Raw genomic sequence first — 17515 nt, forward strand, 5'->3', positions numbered from 1 at the left:
GTGTGTTGATGCATGGAGGAATTTCCTCCATGGTTGATGGGAGCATGTACACAAAATTACTTTTTTCAATTTTTTTTTTCACATTCAACTTGGTTTTGATCAAAACTACTTCATCGATCTTATCCTGCGATAGTCGCTCTTTAAAAGAATATTAAAGATTCCTTAAAAAGTTTCTACTACAATTTTTCCAAACTCAAGATTTAAATTAAACATGAAATCTGACTGAAAGAACTTATTTTTTATTATTTAAATCATTAATAAATATTACTTCTCTTTACAACTTTATCTAACATTGTCATAAACTGCGACTGTGCAATTACTTTTATGTAAATTTAAGAAAATGCATTTTATAAAAAATCGAATCATCGCATTGATTGAAGGCAACACCTTCTTGATCAAGGCTATACTAAAAATAGGGGAGGACTAGGTAAATTAAACAAACGCAAGTGGGACCAAGAAAAAAACATTCTTGTGGATACTAGCCATAGTAGCTACAGCTCGAGCTACGCCACTTATTGTAGCAACTTATTAGTTTGCTAGAATTTCACTTTACAGAAGGGCAACTGGTTTTGTATCCAGTAAACTTGTTATTGTTGATAGCCTTCCAAACCCCAGGATTAAGATACTGTAATGATAGCCTTCCAAACCCCAGGATTTAGATACTGCAATGATAGCCTTTTAAACCCCAGGATTAAGATACTGCAATGATAGCCTTTTAAACCCCAGGATTAAGATACTGCAATGCTATTCATATAGCAACATCGATTAAAAAGTAAAGTTTCTTCTTAGACACACCCCTTTTTCTAAAAAAGGTTCTGCCTCCATTAAAAATAATAAATTGTCTTTATACATCTATATCAAATATATTTATATTTTACTTAAATTACATTGTTTTTTTTAAACATTAGTATTAAATAAAGGATAACCCAAAATTAACTTTCAACACAATTTTTGTTTTTTATCACAAATTTTCATATACCCACGATTTTATTATATACTTGTATAAGGACATATTGTGGTTTCATATTCCTGAATACATTATGCCTAACAGATTAAAATGTTTTTAATTAAATACAATTTCAGTTAAAATATTATACATAACACATTCTCTTAATATCAACCACCACTGTGGAACAACCTGGCAACCTTATCAAAGGATCATTGTTTAAAAAAAATTATTTTTTTTTGTATTTATATCACGATTCACTGTATAAATAATTTCTCAAGAAAAATATTAACAAACTGGATTTCCAACATAATTAAAATATTCTATACTAAAATTATGGATGTATCACCATTATTAGAAATATGTACAGGTAAAACATATATAGATTTTACACCCATTGTTACTATAGTAAATTTCTTGAATCCTGAACAAAACTGTTTAATATAAAATCAATTAAATCCGCCAATATACATAAATAATAAGGTTTATCTACAGAGCAAAATATATAACACAATATATATATATATAACTTTTAACAAATAACTATTTCTTTTCATAATAAAGTGCTTTGAAAAGCGTCAATTCAAATTTAAACAGTAATAAAACAGTTCCCTCCACCCCCGTCCTTAATTTTAAACATGAAAGTTTAAATTCAGGAATAAACGCTTCAACTTTAGCAAAAGAGTTAAAAAAAGGATAAAAATCTAATAACAATAATTGTCATTGTTAGAAACAATAATAAACTAGAGTAAAAGGTAAAGGTGAGTCCCATGTACATTCTAAATGTAGGGCAGTGAGGAGCATTGTCTAGTTCCTTTCTACAACGCCTAGTATTTTTTTTCATTTACAGCTGAGTGGACTCTGAATTGTTCTTATCAGGAACTATATAATATAGTAAATTATATAATTTGTATAATAAAAATGCTGAAAAATAATGTGTTAATCATAAAGCCAAGAAAATTTGGTGAAAAACTTTGAATATTTAAGTGGTAAAAACTTGATAATATGCGGACACCAAACCAAACAAGTTAAAGAAACGTTTGTTTTCCTACAGTACCGGTGGAAATGTTCAAATTAGTTTTCAATTTTCTATGGTAATTCCAGAATTTACAAGAAAAAAAGAAAAAAACTAAATTTAAATAAACAAATATCATTTGTCAAAATATTTTAACTTTTGACATTTATCATTCAATTTTTCATCTTGCTTTTCTCTTTCGATTTCTATTCCGTGTTTTCGTTCCCAGTTTTGAACGCTCTTCTTTTTCCTGAAAAATGTTAAATTGTAAAAGTTATGGTATTAGAAAAATAAGTCGGTCGAAATTGGAAAGCCGGAGACCTATAATAAGGTAAAGTTTAAACCAATTTACCAAACAACCAGTTTAGTACAAACTAAAATATTCTTATACTTTCAAAACCAGTAGATTTAGCATTGACTGACTCTATATTAATCAAGTCTATAACCTTTTTTAAAACTTGTTCTATTTTTTAAAGTTCAAACTAAGATGAGACGTTACCAACGGCAATTTCAGTTTCATTTTACAATCTACAATTCATTCATTCCATTAGTAAGAAAAACATTTTTCGGTTTAATGTTATCTGGCAATGCTTGTTGAATGATTGCATTCATCATCTAATCTTTATTTTACAATAAATTAAAAAAGAAAATAAAGGTTGACTTATTATGTAAATATGAATGAAGCATAATTAAAACTTGACCTATATAATGTACTAGCTTCATATTCAATGTCAATGTAAAAAACAGGAAGGATTTAATTTGTAAATGTATTTCTAAAGAATAAAACAAAATACAGTACTAGTTCTAGTCAATAAAGAATGAAAAGCATTGCTAGGATTTTCTGTATTCTGATTGTACTGCAACTAACGCTCTGTAGTAATGCACCTGATTGACAATTCGCTACAAGGCACAATTATCCTGTCTAAATACGACAAAATGGAATTGGGAACCAGAATATCACAAGAAGAAATGTTGAAAAAGATATTATAATCGTTGATGCAAAAGTCTTCAGGCATGCATTCAAGCCTTTTACCCTTAGTGTGACATTGTAAGTATATAGGGCAAGATTGATTAATAGAAATAGCATGCGCTGTCAGTGCTGTAAATATGCTTCATATAGTACACTCAATTGTTAAATAGCATTCATATAGTGTTATTTTTAGCTAGTTTAGAAGATAGTTCTACATTTTGCAGTAAAATATGTTTGAGGACTTCTCCAAAGAACTAATGGAAAGATGTAGTGAAGAAAGAAGAATGAAGTGAAAGATGGAAACAATTGGAGTGATGGTATAGCAGTGTGCAATGTTGATTGACAGTATACATCTGTTTACATCAATTAGGGCAAAAAACTGAATCTGGAAAGCTACTTAATAGTAGTATTAATTATCATCAATTATAATTAGGTTATTACCCAGTGACTATAAAGTGCAATAAACTTCAAGATGCAGTGGTTCTCTTTTGCATGTTTCCCAAGATTTGCATTGCTTATAGATCCTAGGTGATGCCACCATTTTTTTTCTAATTATTACAACACATGCTTAAAGTGTCTCAAAAAATTGCATTTCCAACGTGAAAACTCTCAAGATGTGCATTATTAATATAAAATATTGTGCTAAAAGAATATAAAATAAAAATATACTGAAATTAATAGGTTGCCATAAATAAAAAGTCATCAAATGCCAGCCAGAACCAACCAAAATGCTCATGTATACGACGAGGCTAAATACTAACTTGACTCCCTGTCTGGGCTGGCTATCAATACTGTAAGGGCGCCCTCACCTGTTCCATCTTCTTATCCAATTCTGTCATTGCTTCTTGTATTGCAATCTCAAGGCTACTTGTTATTTTTCGACTTCTGTTTTGGGGAAAAAAAAAATAAAAGCATAGAAAGTTCATTCAATTGTTTGATTGACAACTTCCTGTGGAGGTCTGTGAGTTAACAGTCAGGATTTCAATTACTTTCAACTATAAACTTATTCAACAGAGCAAGACTATGCGTCAATTTAACTTCTAAGGAAATCTTATTCAGATCCTGGTCTAATTGATAAACTAATGATTATTTTTTATATAATAAGTTTTTTTACCTTAAAACTGGAATTTTTTGATTCAATACGGAGATAACTTTATGGCTACACTCACCGTCTACTCCTTGCTCTAGTTGTATGGTGGGCCTCTAGGCCTTCAGTCAAATTCTTCAGTTTGTCAGGTTCTACTTGCGTAAACGTGTGATCTCCGAACCACTTCACCCAAATCTAAAATAAGCAACAAGGGTTAACTCAATTACAAAAAGAAATACATAGAACTGTTCGCAATGGTGAAATTCTCAAAGATTTCATAGGAAGGTATACAGTATAAATACCGAACATGCTGTAGTGTAAAGATAAGTTCTTCAAAAAAGTGTATCTTGGTATTACTAATGAGCATACATTATGTCATACCTTGCCAGATTCTGAATTTCGATGACCTTTGACATCACTTTCACTGACAACCTTTCCTGGCCATGAGGCGCATCCTCTTATTTGACCCCATACAAGATCACCAATCCCAAAACTTGGTGGCAACTCCTCCTCTGGTGATGGTGGTGAAGAATCATGTGTACAGTTGGTATTTTCTTGAAAATAATATGTAAAATAAACACATAATATAAAATCTAATTTTTCCAGATTATATATTTCATTTCCAAAGGTGCATTAGAAACTTTTTCAGCAATAATGCTAAAATAATTAGAAAGTGTAAAATGAGAAAATCTGAAAGAGTGAAAGAAGAAAGTTTCTTAAGAAAGTGTAATGTGTACCTTTACAGGCTTCTTCATTGTCTTCAGGTTTCTCAACAATATGTTGATCAATATCATGATATTCACCATCTATTGCACTCTTTATCACATCTTTTTGCTTCTCTTTTCTTGTTAATAGTCTGCCATCGTGTTCTCCATTGACAAGATTCAATAAATTTTTATCAGAGTTTTCCAGTCGTTCTGATAAGAAAACTGCTTTTATGTGCTCTACTTTGCTAATAGTTTCAAGTCCAGCAGATTTAACATTCCTGTTTTTATCAGTAGGATTAATGTTCAAGTTACATTTATTGTCATCTAATTCAGTAGCAACACTTATCCTGATATCTTTTTCTTCTTCCAGAACTATTTCTACACTTTCTTTTTCTCCAAGTTTGTGTAGTACTACATCGCTCGCTATATCAAGCGGTATAACTTTGTTCACTTCCACATTAGAAATTTGCGAATTTTGATCAAAATTTTCCTGACAATGCTCTTCATTAGTAACAGCAGGGTTTGGAGTGGACATTTCATCTGGTTTTTCATGTATATTGACTTTTTCAGTAACATTATCGGTGTCTATTAAAGAAGTTGTTTCATTAACTTCAACATCAGTTTTAAACATGGAATTTGGAAGATCAACAGGCAAAGTTTTCTCTTGTATAACTTCTTGTTCACACAGAACTTGGCTGGATTGAACATCGGCTTCTCTCTCTTTTTCCAAAGATTGGCAGTTTATTGTTTCCAATTCAGACTGGGGTGATTGTAGACATTTAGCGGATTCCACAATATTTGGTTTTTCTTTCGTATTGTTCATTTCATCATTACACTCTGTACTTATTAACAGGTTACTACTTTCAACATTGGAAGTTTTCTTTTCTTCTGTTAATTCCTTTCTATGTTGGCTTTCTACATTATCTTGCACTAAGTTTCTATTATGTTGCACAATATCATCAAGGTTTGTATCTACATTTTCTCTAATCACAGCAATAGGTAAATCTTCAACTTCCATAGCCTCTGGTTTGCAATTGTCATCTTCTTTAGTACCAGACAACTGATTAGTTAAACCACAAGATGCTTTATCATTTACAGTTTTATCATCTTTGCTATTCTGATTGTCATTTGACTGTTCTTCACTTGTTATACTTGTTGGTTCTGAATATGTTACACTTTGTGTTTCCAAATTTGAAGCACCAACAATTTCATCATCACAGTTTGGAAGATCACGTGGGTTAATACTTTTATCTGATATTGATAATTCAATTATTTGGTGTGAAGATGTTTCTTCCACATCAATATCCATGTTAGCATCTTCTCTTTCCATCAACTCCACAGATTCTTGAGATATTTTGTTTATATTATCGGTTTCTGACGATTCATTTACATTTTCAGTCTTTGTAACCTCTTCCAGAATTCTACTGTCATCAGACGTTTCAATGCATACTGTACCTGATGGAATAACGTCTGTTTCTTTGATGATTTCTTCTGCATCAGAATTTCCATTTTCAATATTACTAATACCAGTAGATATGTGTTCAGAATCATGTTTTGCAGAAGTTGTTTCAGTTGATGTTTTTTCATCCATATTAGCCAGATTACTCTGAGATAAAGTTGTACAAGGTAAAGTAGGATTTGATGATGTAATTCTTTCACTCTCATCAGGACAGATTACTGGAGTAGTCGTATCAGATTCCATATCATTATGTAACCTTGATTCAATTTTTGGTGAATTACCTGTGTTGCTTATTAACTGAATTTCAGTTGTTGTATTGCTTGTACTGCTTTCAATAGAATCAACAGACAAACAGGCGATGGAATTGGTTGATGTTGATTCAGTTAACACAGATGCTGGCACTGACGACTCACAGCTGCTAATTCTATTCTTTTCTCGGTCATCTTCATCAGATTTATACAAACCAAGATGAGAATTATTACCAACATCATTTACTATTGCATCACTAACATTATCTTTGGGTAGCAGTGTAACCTCTGACAGACGATCACTTTTGTCAATATCACAATCAATTGAATCATTAATTGCATTGCAGTCTACAGTTTGTTCATTTCTGATTTCTGTAGCCGTTTCCTTATTATTAGGGGGAATAATTATTTTCTCATCTGCTATACTATGACTACAAAGTGGTTCAGAAGAAAGTGGTTCAGAAGAATGGGGTAGGGTAATGGTGCTTTCACATACAGTTCTTTGGTTCTTCTCTTCTTCAACTAAAACCTGAGCCTTATTTTCAACAATAGTACTTTTAAAATTGTCATCACCAGCAATAACCACATTCTCATCTGGTGAATGACTGCTTGGAACTTCATTGGACGGTAAACTTGAGAGCTCTGACACAGCTCCTGTCTCTATTGATGATGTTGGTATTGTTATTGCTAGGTCTTCACTTTGGTCTTTTAAACTTGAAGGTTGAACATCAAAACTTTCCATTTTGCAATTATCACTTTTAAGGTTTTCTGACGGAACAAAATTATCATTATTATTTGAAATGGTTGAGACCTCAACTGGCAAAGTAGATGTTGATTCTGTCTTTTCTTGTTCAGATGCAATTATGATTTTCATGTTAGTACCCGAGGCATCAATCACAGCTTTATAAATAGTTTCAGTTGCTGTCGTAACACTTGTACTTTTCTCTGCTTCTTTCAATAACTCCCTTTCTCTTTCAATTTCTTTTTCTTTCTCTTTTCTCATAGCAAGAATATCTTTTACTTTCTGTGGACCTGTGCGGTTAACACCCTTCACACTTTTCTTAATATTACTAGATTGCCTGCCAGGAGATTTTCTTCTATTTGGACGAGACATATTGCTACCAATAGGAGTGGTTTGTAGATCAACAGACAACATGGCATTGGGTATATGTTGAAATCCCACTCCTGGTCCTCCCATCTGCGATGGCCCGCTACCTTGTTGGAGCATGTTCTGTAGCATTGATGGATGCATATGAGGTCCAATACTGTGATTTCCTCCTGGAAGCATATGTTGTCCAAAACCCATTCTTTGTTGATGCTGAAAGTTGACAAAACTCTGTTGCATGTTCTTCATATTCATCTCTGCCAACCACTCTTTAGTTGATTTTTCTGATAAACTTGGTAAAGATGCATTTCTATGAAGCACAATATTTGAAGGCATTTGGTGCTGTGGAGGTATGGTTCCTGGGGGAAAGTTGCTAAAGTTGTTGTACATTCCACCAACAACAGGATTGAATCCGGCTGGAACCGGATTAACCATGGAAGATTGGTTTTTCATCATTGAAAGATACATTTCTTGATCACGCTGCACTTGAACCTGATGAATCATGTGATCGTACTGAACTGTCTTGGTTTCATTAGCCACATTTGTTTTAGAGACACATCCAACTGTTACTGTTGTAGTGTTACTGACATCGTGCACAGTAGATGTAATTTTAATTTCATGATTTAGGGTCACAGGTGAAGTATTTGAATTTAAATTTGATTCGTTTGATACGCCACTTTCATCTAATTTAGGTTTTTTCGGAGAAGATTCACTTGATGTGTTTACTTGAACAGAGTCAGTATTTTGGGTTCTTTTAAGAACCAAATGTTCCTTACTATTTGTGCTGTCCTCTCCAGATTGTAAATTCTTGGCAACATTAGTTAGGCAGTCATTTGACGTAGTTCTTGTTAAATCACAACCGTCACTAACATCCTCTACAGAGGGAGCTTTTTCTTTGCAAATTTGCATTTTTGTTTTATGTCCATCTTTAAGTAAAGGCACTGAATTTGGCTGATTTGGAACAGTTCTTATCTGATTGCTTAAGATTTTGTCGGTTGGATTAGTATTTACTTGTTCAGCTATTTGAGCTCTCGCAGCTGCTGTTAATAAGGTGCTGGCAGGAAAAGAAGTTATCATAGACTGTTCAAGAACAGGTAAAGCCAGTTTCTTTGTGTTAGTTTCAGCAGACAAATTCTGAATGGGAACTTGCGGTGGATAGAATTGACCTTCAGCTTGAGTAAATGTCATGCCTCTTCTTAAATGGTTAGGGTGGTTTTCATGAATTGTTCTGTGTCTAACATGAGACTCTCCCGCTTGAATAAATGATGGTACATGTCCAGGCATTTGGTGTACTTGTTTTCCATGCAAAAACTGAGGATTAGTTTTATAATGTATATTAGGAAAACACGATCCAGGCGAAACGTTTGGTGGTAACATATTACTTGGGAGTGGAACAACACCGGGAAAGATGCCACCATTTGGGCCAACAACCAATTCATGATGAACGCCCGGTGTTGGAATATGCTGAGGAATTCCTTGCATGGATAGCGGCGAATCTCCTGTATTATAGCCATTCAGTTTTTCCATAGTCCTTGCAGCTAATAATGCATCAAATGCTATATCTCCAGCTAACTGATTAGATGTTTGTTGTACAGGAAAATTCTGTATTCCAGGGTTATTCATTTCATGGAATTGTGTTGGCATCAAGTTTGATGTATTGTAATGTCTGCTGGCAGTAAATGAGTCCATAGATGGTAAAGGACCGGACATATTGCCACCTTGTTGCATTGCTAACAATTTTGAAACTGATAAACTTGGTGATTGTTGACAGGGTGAAACTTTTGCTTTCGTACGTGAACGTTTGGTACCTGGAAGAAAATATAAATTATTGGTTTATATTTTAATATACATTAGTGTACCTATCATTACATTGAAACTTGAGGAAATTATTTTCACATTCACAATGCTCTCTTTTGACAAACTGAGAAAGTGCAATATTTAAATTCATTGTTGACAAATGAACTGTCAAAATGAGTTATCATACTGTATTATTATGTTACAATTGGAAATTAATGTTTGACTTTGACTAGAAATTTACTCTATCGTTAACTATAAATGCAACTAGTAGTATTATTAGTAATTCAGCAGGCCTTTTTAAAATTGTAGGTGTGCTACAAATTGCACTCCTCAATATATCCAGGGGTGCTGTAGGTGTGCCGTTTGTATTTTGGTGTGTAGAAGTTTACTAAATGTGTGTTGTAAAGTTAGGTGAGTGATCGCATTTGCTCACCACATTCTCAAAAGAAAAGGCCTGATTCAGGTATACTTACCCTTCGGACTTGGCTTACAATCTATTTTGCTGCTGTCATGCTCATTATCCAGATCAGCCAGAAGGGACGCCATGGCGATAACTTTCCGTTTGTGATTGCATAATTTAGTTAAATCACTGTCTCTGATTACATCCTCTGCCAATCTCACTTTGGCCGTAACTTTGCAATCGAAATTGAAAACCTTGTCAACTATCAGAGGACATTGCAGGCCGCACTTACACGTTCCCTCGGTTGCTAAGTATGCTTTGATTTCGTGGATGCTTGTCAGCTTAAATCCACTGGAGCTAGAGAAAGTAAAATAATGTAGTTTAAAGTAAAGAAAAAAAAAATTGACCAAAGAAAGGCAGTACACACATTATTAAAATTGCAGTGGAAATGTACTGTATGCTAAACTGTACTGTAGTAAATATAGGTTACAATTACTTACCTATAATAGGTAACCACACCATTCTGGAGCTCCCTTCTCCAACCTATAGGCACAACACATGCCATTCCCACATTGTCCTCTTCTATGGTTCCTCCAGGCTGCACACCTGCAGCCATTATTAGGTTTGGGAATGCCTACTGCAGTAGCAAAGAGCTATCCAGTAGGTCCATATCAGGTGCTAGCATTCAAAGCTAGCAGATAACAGAGTATCTCTTAAATACATTCCACTAGACTGTGAGTGATTGTTAACCCACAAAGGATGTTCTTTTTCTGATGCTGCCTTTACAAAGTTCTTAGTTAAGAAATACTGATCACAAAGTAAAATTGTATCGTGACTTTACTCTAACAGAACATGGTTGATATTATTATCCATCCTTTTTAATAAACAAAGTCATAATGTTGAGGACGGCACTTCATTTTGTTAAGATTTCTAATAATTAAGGTCTCTGGAAAGAAAAATAAAACTAGGTAAATATCAGTTTCATACATGTGTGGTACATAAACATGAAAGCATCATTGGGGATGCATTCACATCATGATTTATCTGAAAATGAATGACACCATTTGTTTGCATAGGATACAGTAGTACTAGTACATTATTAATTTAGGTAAATTCGGAATTTCAAGCTATTTCTTGTTTGTAGGAAAAGCATTTTTTCGAGAAGTCAAAAAATGTGTATTTAACATGTACTGTACAGTATATTTAAAATAATTTAAATATCTAATTTGTTTTATAGTATAAATTTATTATATTTTTTTGCTTTGTTTACTGTACTGTACGTACAGTAAATATTAAATACAGTTTATTCATATATTGAATGCAATTTTAACAGAAAGACTCATAAAAGGTTATAGGAGAATGATGGCATTAAAAAGCTATTTATTTGCAAAAATCTTATTTTTCAACTTTGACATTTTTCTATTAAGGTACTGAATTGTTCATTGTATCATTCAATCAGCCCAGACATAATATACAATCCAACAATTTTTTTTTCCAAATTGACAATTCCAATTGAAAACTGTTTATAATATGTAAATTGTTTCTACATTAAAAATATTATTATACAATACAGTATAGCATCATATACAAACATGATGAAACAACTATGTACCTGTATGTATGTACAGTACTGTACATGTACTGTATACTGTAGAACTTCCTCTTGAATTCTGATATTTAAAATAGTGTAATACAGTATAGGTAAATACTGTAGAAAAGTAAATCATGAATTTATAACTTCCCACTAACTATTCTTACTGCTGTATTTAGGGATCTTCACAAAAAAGCAGTGTTTCAATAAAAAGTTTTTAGTACACAAAACCTGTGAGTAATAATTGAAGATACCACTCTTTTTTGTTCTATTCAGAAATGTAGATAAAACATATTAGGTAACACTTCATTCTAAAAAGTTAAGGGTTACATGATCTTACTATAGTAGAAGGTTCAATGCTTTTTGTTGGGTAAAAGATTAATTTTTATTAATGATTACCACAGTCAGTAACAATCATGCAAAATAAAAACCAATAAGGAGGGGACGGATCTAGGATCAAAAATAGATTTTGAAAAGGTGAACGTGCTCGTCTAACAATATTTCCCTGTAACCACCCCGGCTTGAAAATTAATACAAACAATTCATTTATTGAATAAAGGCTTGCATAATAATTATTACAGTCATTAGGTAATAATCATTAATAATAATAATAATATTTATTCGGTCATCAATGTAAAAATAACCAGGAATGAGAATAGGCTAAAGCCCAAACAGAGTCTGCACTCACTCCATACAATACAAACAGTTAAGATAAAACCATATATACAAGAAAAATACAAATAAACTATACATAACATGAAATATAGTGTTTTGTTAGAGCAGCCTTAAATATTGAAATTGTTTGTGAATCTTTTATGTCATTTGCTATTTGCTCCCATAGTCATTACAGTATAATAATACTTAATTTTTTCTTTGTATTGTTACTTGTATATTTATTAATTTCATTCTAGATTACAGTATGGTTTTGTGGTTATTTTTTTACATTCATCAGTGAGGAAATTAATTTTAATCTTCTTGCTTATCTATAAGAACTCTCATCACTTGCACTGAGGACGGGTTATGTTGCCTCTAAAGCTCTGAAAAATTCCTTTTCTGGCTGTTTTTCTTTATCCTTTGCATTTATCTTTTTGCTTATTTTATTTGTAACTCCATCCATTTAGATCCAGCCAAAACAATTAATTAAAGAAAGAATATAAATAAATATAAGTTCAATCCAAATGTGTATTTATTTATATTAATTATTATAATTAAATTAACAAATTGTATAATCATTAATAATGGAATAAGTAGACAAACAGTGGGTAAATAGCATAACAACAAAATGGATAAAATTATTTTATATTGACAATCTAACGATCCACTGTTTATAGTTATAGGCCTACACAGTGTACTATACTACTCATAACACACAGTTAAAAAACAAGACAACTTGCCTAGGCTACAGTCAAACAGGGAACACAAAATAGGCCTAGGCCTAGTCAACAATTAGCAATAAAAACAAACACAAAACATCATGAAAAACGTCATATATTTAGCATTATTTGACGTCTACAGAATGTTCAATAACAATAAATAATATTGCGTACAATTCTGGTTTTCTGTCAAAAGAATTAAACGGTTTATTATGTTGAATTTCATTTCCAAACAACTACTACACAGCAAGCCGAGCAGCTGCTGGGAGCAACATCGAGCCTAGCTAGGCTGCTATCGCAAGCTGTTTCACTGTTCTGCTTAGCCTAGCTAGTTAGGGAATATCGTACTCGCTCGGGAAAAATAAACATAAAAAAGTAAAGCTAATGTTTAAGCAACATACCTTTTGGGCCAATCTATAATAATTAAACTTATCATAAATTGGATCGATCCCACAAATATATCCATAATATGTACAATACTCTAAATAAGGATGTTGTATGTTATACACTATTTTACAACAACATCTGTAGAATTTGGAGAATATGCAAATTACCATTACATTGGGTTCGCAGGGGCTCTTGGACAAAATAAACACTGAAAAGCGTTCTAGGAAACAGCGCCACATGTATTTTGCTGTGTGCCAATATTGCAAATTGGATATAATCAAGCTAATTTAAGTTATTTACTTTTTGATGTACAAAATACAAATTAGACAAAAATATTGATAAGACTGAACAGAGATTAACGTTGATTTAATTGTGATAGTTTCAGTAGACTGGTGTAGCATGATGAGCAATAATAATTGTTTCCAAGTCAGATTACAAATTGAGTAACAAACATTAAAATTCTTACCAAATAGTTTAAAAAATAAAATTAAAAATTGTTAGGTGGGTGGTTTGGTTGTACATCAAATGTAGGTGGATCAACGGGGATAGCGCTTGAGCAAGCACTCCCTCTTTTGACAGATTGTTATGAACTACTTTTTGAGAGACTATTAGTATTTTATTAATTGGTACAGGAATGGTTTATTACATAAATAGGCCTACATAGTTTGCTTCATTATGTTTGTAACTTGTGATGATTATAAAGACTATTGCTATGACCTTGTATAGAACAAGTGCATGAAAACTAACACTGACAGCTCATCATAGTACAATTACAATAAACAAGAGTAAACAAGGTTTAATCATAATCAATTTATTGTCGAATCATTGATTAATTATTGACTATTAATACCAGTCCATCACCGTCTTTGAATTCCATAATTGATATTGGAACTCTAAATCATCAAATGTAACAATGTACAGTAGTATTGAACTTGATTGCCAGAATTGTTCTGACGCAAATGCTCGAAATATAACTACAAAAACTGTTTTTGGTTTCAGAAATTTGTGTTCCTAAACTTTTAGACATTATTTTTGTTTAAAAAACAATGTCAATTTATACAGCATAAAATTAACTGCAAATTAAAATATAGTAAAACTAAAATTATAAAAGTAGGGACCTACTATATGATAAAGCAACAGTATAAGTACATCTCTGTATATATACATAAAACAAAATTAACTATTTCATCTAAAAACAATATTTGGCATTAAATTATAAGTATATATATTTCCTGCCTCCATTATTTAAAATTATTTAAACATTTAAAAAATAAAAATCTTATAAAATTCAGAAATTAAAATTAGTGATTGTTAATAAGCTGCTGCATGAAAGCACAAAGGAATTTTGAATTTGTCAATTTAATATTCTAAATTATTTTTTTTCCTAAAACACTTTATTCATAAAGATAATATAGTGAACATTATTAATTTTAATCTACATTTTATTGGTATCTAGTACTTTTCCAGTAAAAATAAAAGCTAAGCTTCAACATTTAATGATAGTTTATAAATATATTGTGATCATAGTCTTGAAAAAGGTAGCTTAAAACATATTCAACATAAGATACCAGTGCTTACAACTCACTTATTTCAATACAGCTCTTTGTAAACTATTTAATTTATCTATAATGTTGTGATTTAATGTTGTTATTTTGACAAAATACATGCACAATTATACTCTCAACCTTTCAAAATAGAACCTTGTAAACAAAGTAGTACCCAGTAGCCATACAAGGAACTTTTAGACAAATTACAGTACAACCCTTGTAGACACAATTAATATACAAACATGTGTCCAACTAAAGGGAGCAAATTCAGATGAACAAAGGTAATATCAGTTTTGTTGACTAAGAACACAATAGCACAATAGCTAACCGGAATTTACTGTACAATAATAATTCAAGTGGTGGGCTTAGAGACCTGAATAACTGCAAAATGGGCTTACAATCGAGCATATGCCTAAACAATATCATTTAGTGTACTTTTCGTTTAGTACCGATTCAAAATAAACAATTTAATTTTTGTTACATATTTGTGAAATTACTGAATAATTTTCAAAGCCTTTGCATAGGTTTCTTGCATCTTTGCTGCAAATCGCTGCAAAATAAAAAAAGAAATATTTATGTTACAAGAAGAAATAACAATCATGATACTGTAGTTTTCCTATTAAGAACATTCATAAAGACCTAAAGCTCTGTCTACCTATCAAACAAAAAAAGTGTGATGTACGTAAATATGGTAGTGATATGCCCAAATATGGTAGTGATATGCCCAAATATTTTTTTGTCACATAAAATGTGATAGTGTAGACAGAGCTTAAGTCTGTAAGAGCTTTTAATCATAGAATATATACTGTGAAGGATATACATTAAACTATGAAATGGCAATGACTATTGCAGACTAGAGCTTGTATTGTATACATTATCCTACATGATGTATGAATACTCACCCTTCCTCGTTCTCTGTCTTTATCTGCTATCAATACAACCTTCCCTTGTGGCCCCTTGCCTTTCATCAGATTTGCGATTTTCAGCGGACGGCCAAGTGGTCCTCGTTTCACTGGTTGTTCTTGCTCCTGAAGATAATATTGAAAATAATTTTATTACAAAAAATATTTTGTAATAACTGACAAAACAAAGTACAGTCAACTCTCCCAATACTGGACTCTCTACAAACTGGAAACTCTCCCAATACCTTTCTTGAAGTTTAAACAGTTAAAAACACATTCCCAATACCAGACTTTTATTGAAGTCCAAACAGTTAAAAACACATTCCCAATACCAGACTTTTATTGAAGTCCAAACAGTTAAAAACACATTCCCAATACCAGACTTTTATTGAAGTCCAAACAGTTAAAAACACATTCCCAATACCAGACTTTTATTGAAGTCCAAACAGTTAAAAACACATTCCCAATACCAGACTTTTATTGAAGTCCAAACAGTTAAAAACACATTCCCAATACCAGACTTTTATTGAAGTCCAAACAGTTAAAAACACATTCCCAATACCAGACTTTTATTGTAGTCCAAACAGTTAAAAACACATTCCCAATACTAGACTTTTATTGTAGTCCAAACAGTTAAAAACACATTCCCAATACCAGACTTTTATTGTAGTCCAAACAGTTAAAAACACATTCCCAATACCAGACTTTTATTGAAGTCCAAACAGTTAAAAACACATTCCCAATACCAGACTTTTATTGAAGTCCAAACAGTTAAAAACACATTCCCAATACCAGACTTTCCGGAAAACCAGACATATTTGTATTGGGAGATTTGACTGTATTACAACAGCATTAACATAAACACAATAATTAGTTGTTCTTAACATATACAGACATTTATAAAACAAACTAAACATGCATTTAAATTTAACCATAAACATTTGCCATCTACAATAATAAGGTGTTTCAATAGAGGATAATTAGTACATGTTTATCTACGGTCTTGCATACCTTTGGTATCACCTGGATTCCTTTATCCATAAGTACAGGTGGCTCTTTTAGTTCTTTCCATGGGTGTTGCCAATTAACGTTCCATCCTCCAAGAACATCTTGCTTTACAAGATATATAACACGTCTGAAAAATTAAAAAGTATTAAATGACATAAAATTAAAACTCCTTTTTGTGAAATTATTTGGCATTATATATCAAGTATGTGTTGTACTATTGGTTCCAGCATACTTGATATATATTCTTTGATTTGATAGTAACTAACAAATGGAATGGAATTGAACGATGCAATATTTATGACAAGAGGCACCTTACAAATTTTACTCACAGCCTCTATACTAAGGTAAAAATTATGCTCTGTGTACACTATCAAACTTTATGTGAAAAAAAAATGTGATGCGCTCATATATGGATATGATGACGTCATATCACAACCATATTTCGGCACATCACAATTTTTGATAGTGTAGACAGATCTACACTATCAAACTAGTTAAATTACAAAAAAGTGTGTGTACCCAAATATGGTAGTGATATGCTCAAATGTGGTAGTGATATGACATCATCGTGTCCATATATGGGCACATCACATTTGTTTTGTCACATAAAGTTTGATATCGTAAACAGGGCTTTAATATTTATGAGATTTAAAACATGATTCCAACATGATGTTATACCTGTCAGTTAAAACCATAACACAATCCTTCATGACTTGAAGATGATCCACGTAGTCATCTGTCAGAGCAAACTTTCCTTTATCAATTTCTTGCAGTAGAGCATTACCAGTGGCTTCATACAGCACATAAGGTCTCACTACATTATCAGGGTGCAGGAAACGTGCAGGTCGCAGCTTCTTCACTTCAGTGGAGACCTCTGTTGCCCTAAAAGATATAATTAATTTAAACCATTTAAAAGGAACACAACTAATAAATATACAATTCAACAAGTTAAATTTGTACTTCATAGACTAGT

The 17515-nt window shown here is 32.1% G+C and overlaps 2 protein-coding genes across 7 annotated transcripts in view; both read right to left on the reverse strand.

Annotated features, from left to right (window-relative positions):
• Positions 1-231: 231 nt before the first annotated feature.
• LOC144850883 (uncharacterized) lies at positions 232-13258 on the reverse strand. 2 transcript variants are annotated; one of them, XM_078708383.1, is made up of 8 exons: positions 13100-13258; positions 10235-10680; positions 9808-10091; positions 4756-9345; positions 4400-4572; positions 4101-4213; positions 3741-3816; positions 232-2211 (listed from the first exon to the last, which is right to left on the reverse strand). In XM_078708383.1, exons 2-8 carry the CDS (start codon positions 10348-10350, stop codon positions 2143-2145), a joined length of 5421 nt encoding a protein of 1806 aa, XP_078564509.1. In that variant the 5' UTR covers positions 10351-10680; positions 13100-13258; the 3' UTR covers positions 232-2142. The 2 variants fall into 2 exon arrangements, with proteins under 2 accessions (XP_078564509.1, XP_078564517.1); XM_078708391.1 differs by having other exon boundaries at positions 3693-3816.
• A 616-nt stretch (positions 13259-13874) lies between these two features.
• The window catches only part of LOC144850853 (intermembrane lipid transfer protein VPS13A-like), a 48610-nt gene continuing 44969 nt past the window's right edge, over positions 13875-17515 (reverse strand). For all 5 annotated transcript variants that reach the window (XM_078708370.1, XM_078708364.1, XM_078708355.1 and 2 more), the window contains 4 exons: positions 17221-17424; positions 16546-16669; positions 15535-15660; positions 13875-15182 (listed from right to left, as the gene is read on the reverse strand). In XM_078708370.1, coding sequence (XP_078564496.1) covers positions 15126-15182; positions 15535-15660; positions 16546-16669; positions 17221-17424 — 511 coding nt within the window. In that variant the 3' untranslated portion in view covers positions 13875-15125. The remainder of the gene's footprint in view (positions 15183-15534; positions 15661-16545; positions 16670-17220; positions 17425-17515) is intronic.

This window comes from Antedon bifida, chromosome 1 (assembly GCF_963402885.1).
Source record: "Antedon bifida chromosome 1, ecAntBifi1.1, whole genome shotgun sequence".
Lineage (NCBI taxonomy): Eukaryota > Metazoa > Echinodermata > Crinoidea > Comatulida > Antedonidae > Antedon > Antedon bifida.

What these genes read in the sequence shown, in the direction of transcription:
- LOC144850883 (XM_078708383.1), bottom strand. Translation starts at nt 10,350, where the DNA reads ATGGCTGCAGGTGTGCAGCCTGGAGGAACCATAGAAGAGGACAATGTG. An exon ending in GGTGTGGTTACCTATTATAG is followed by an intron (nt 10,092 to 10,234) that starts GTAAGTAATTGT and finishes TACTTTCTCTAG; the next exon opens with CTCCAGTGGATTTAAGCTGA. An exon ending in ACTAGAGCAAGGAGTAGACG is followed by an intron (nt 3,817 to 4,100) that starts GTGAGTGTAGCC and finishes TCCCCAAAACAG; the next exon opens with AAGTCGAAAAATAACAAGTA.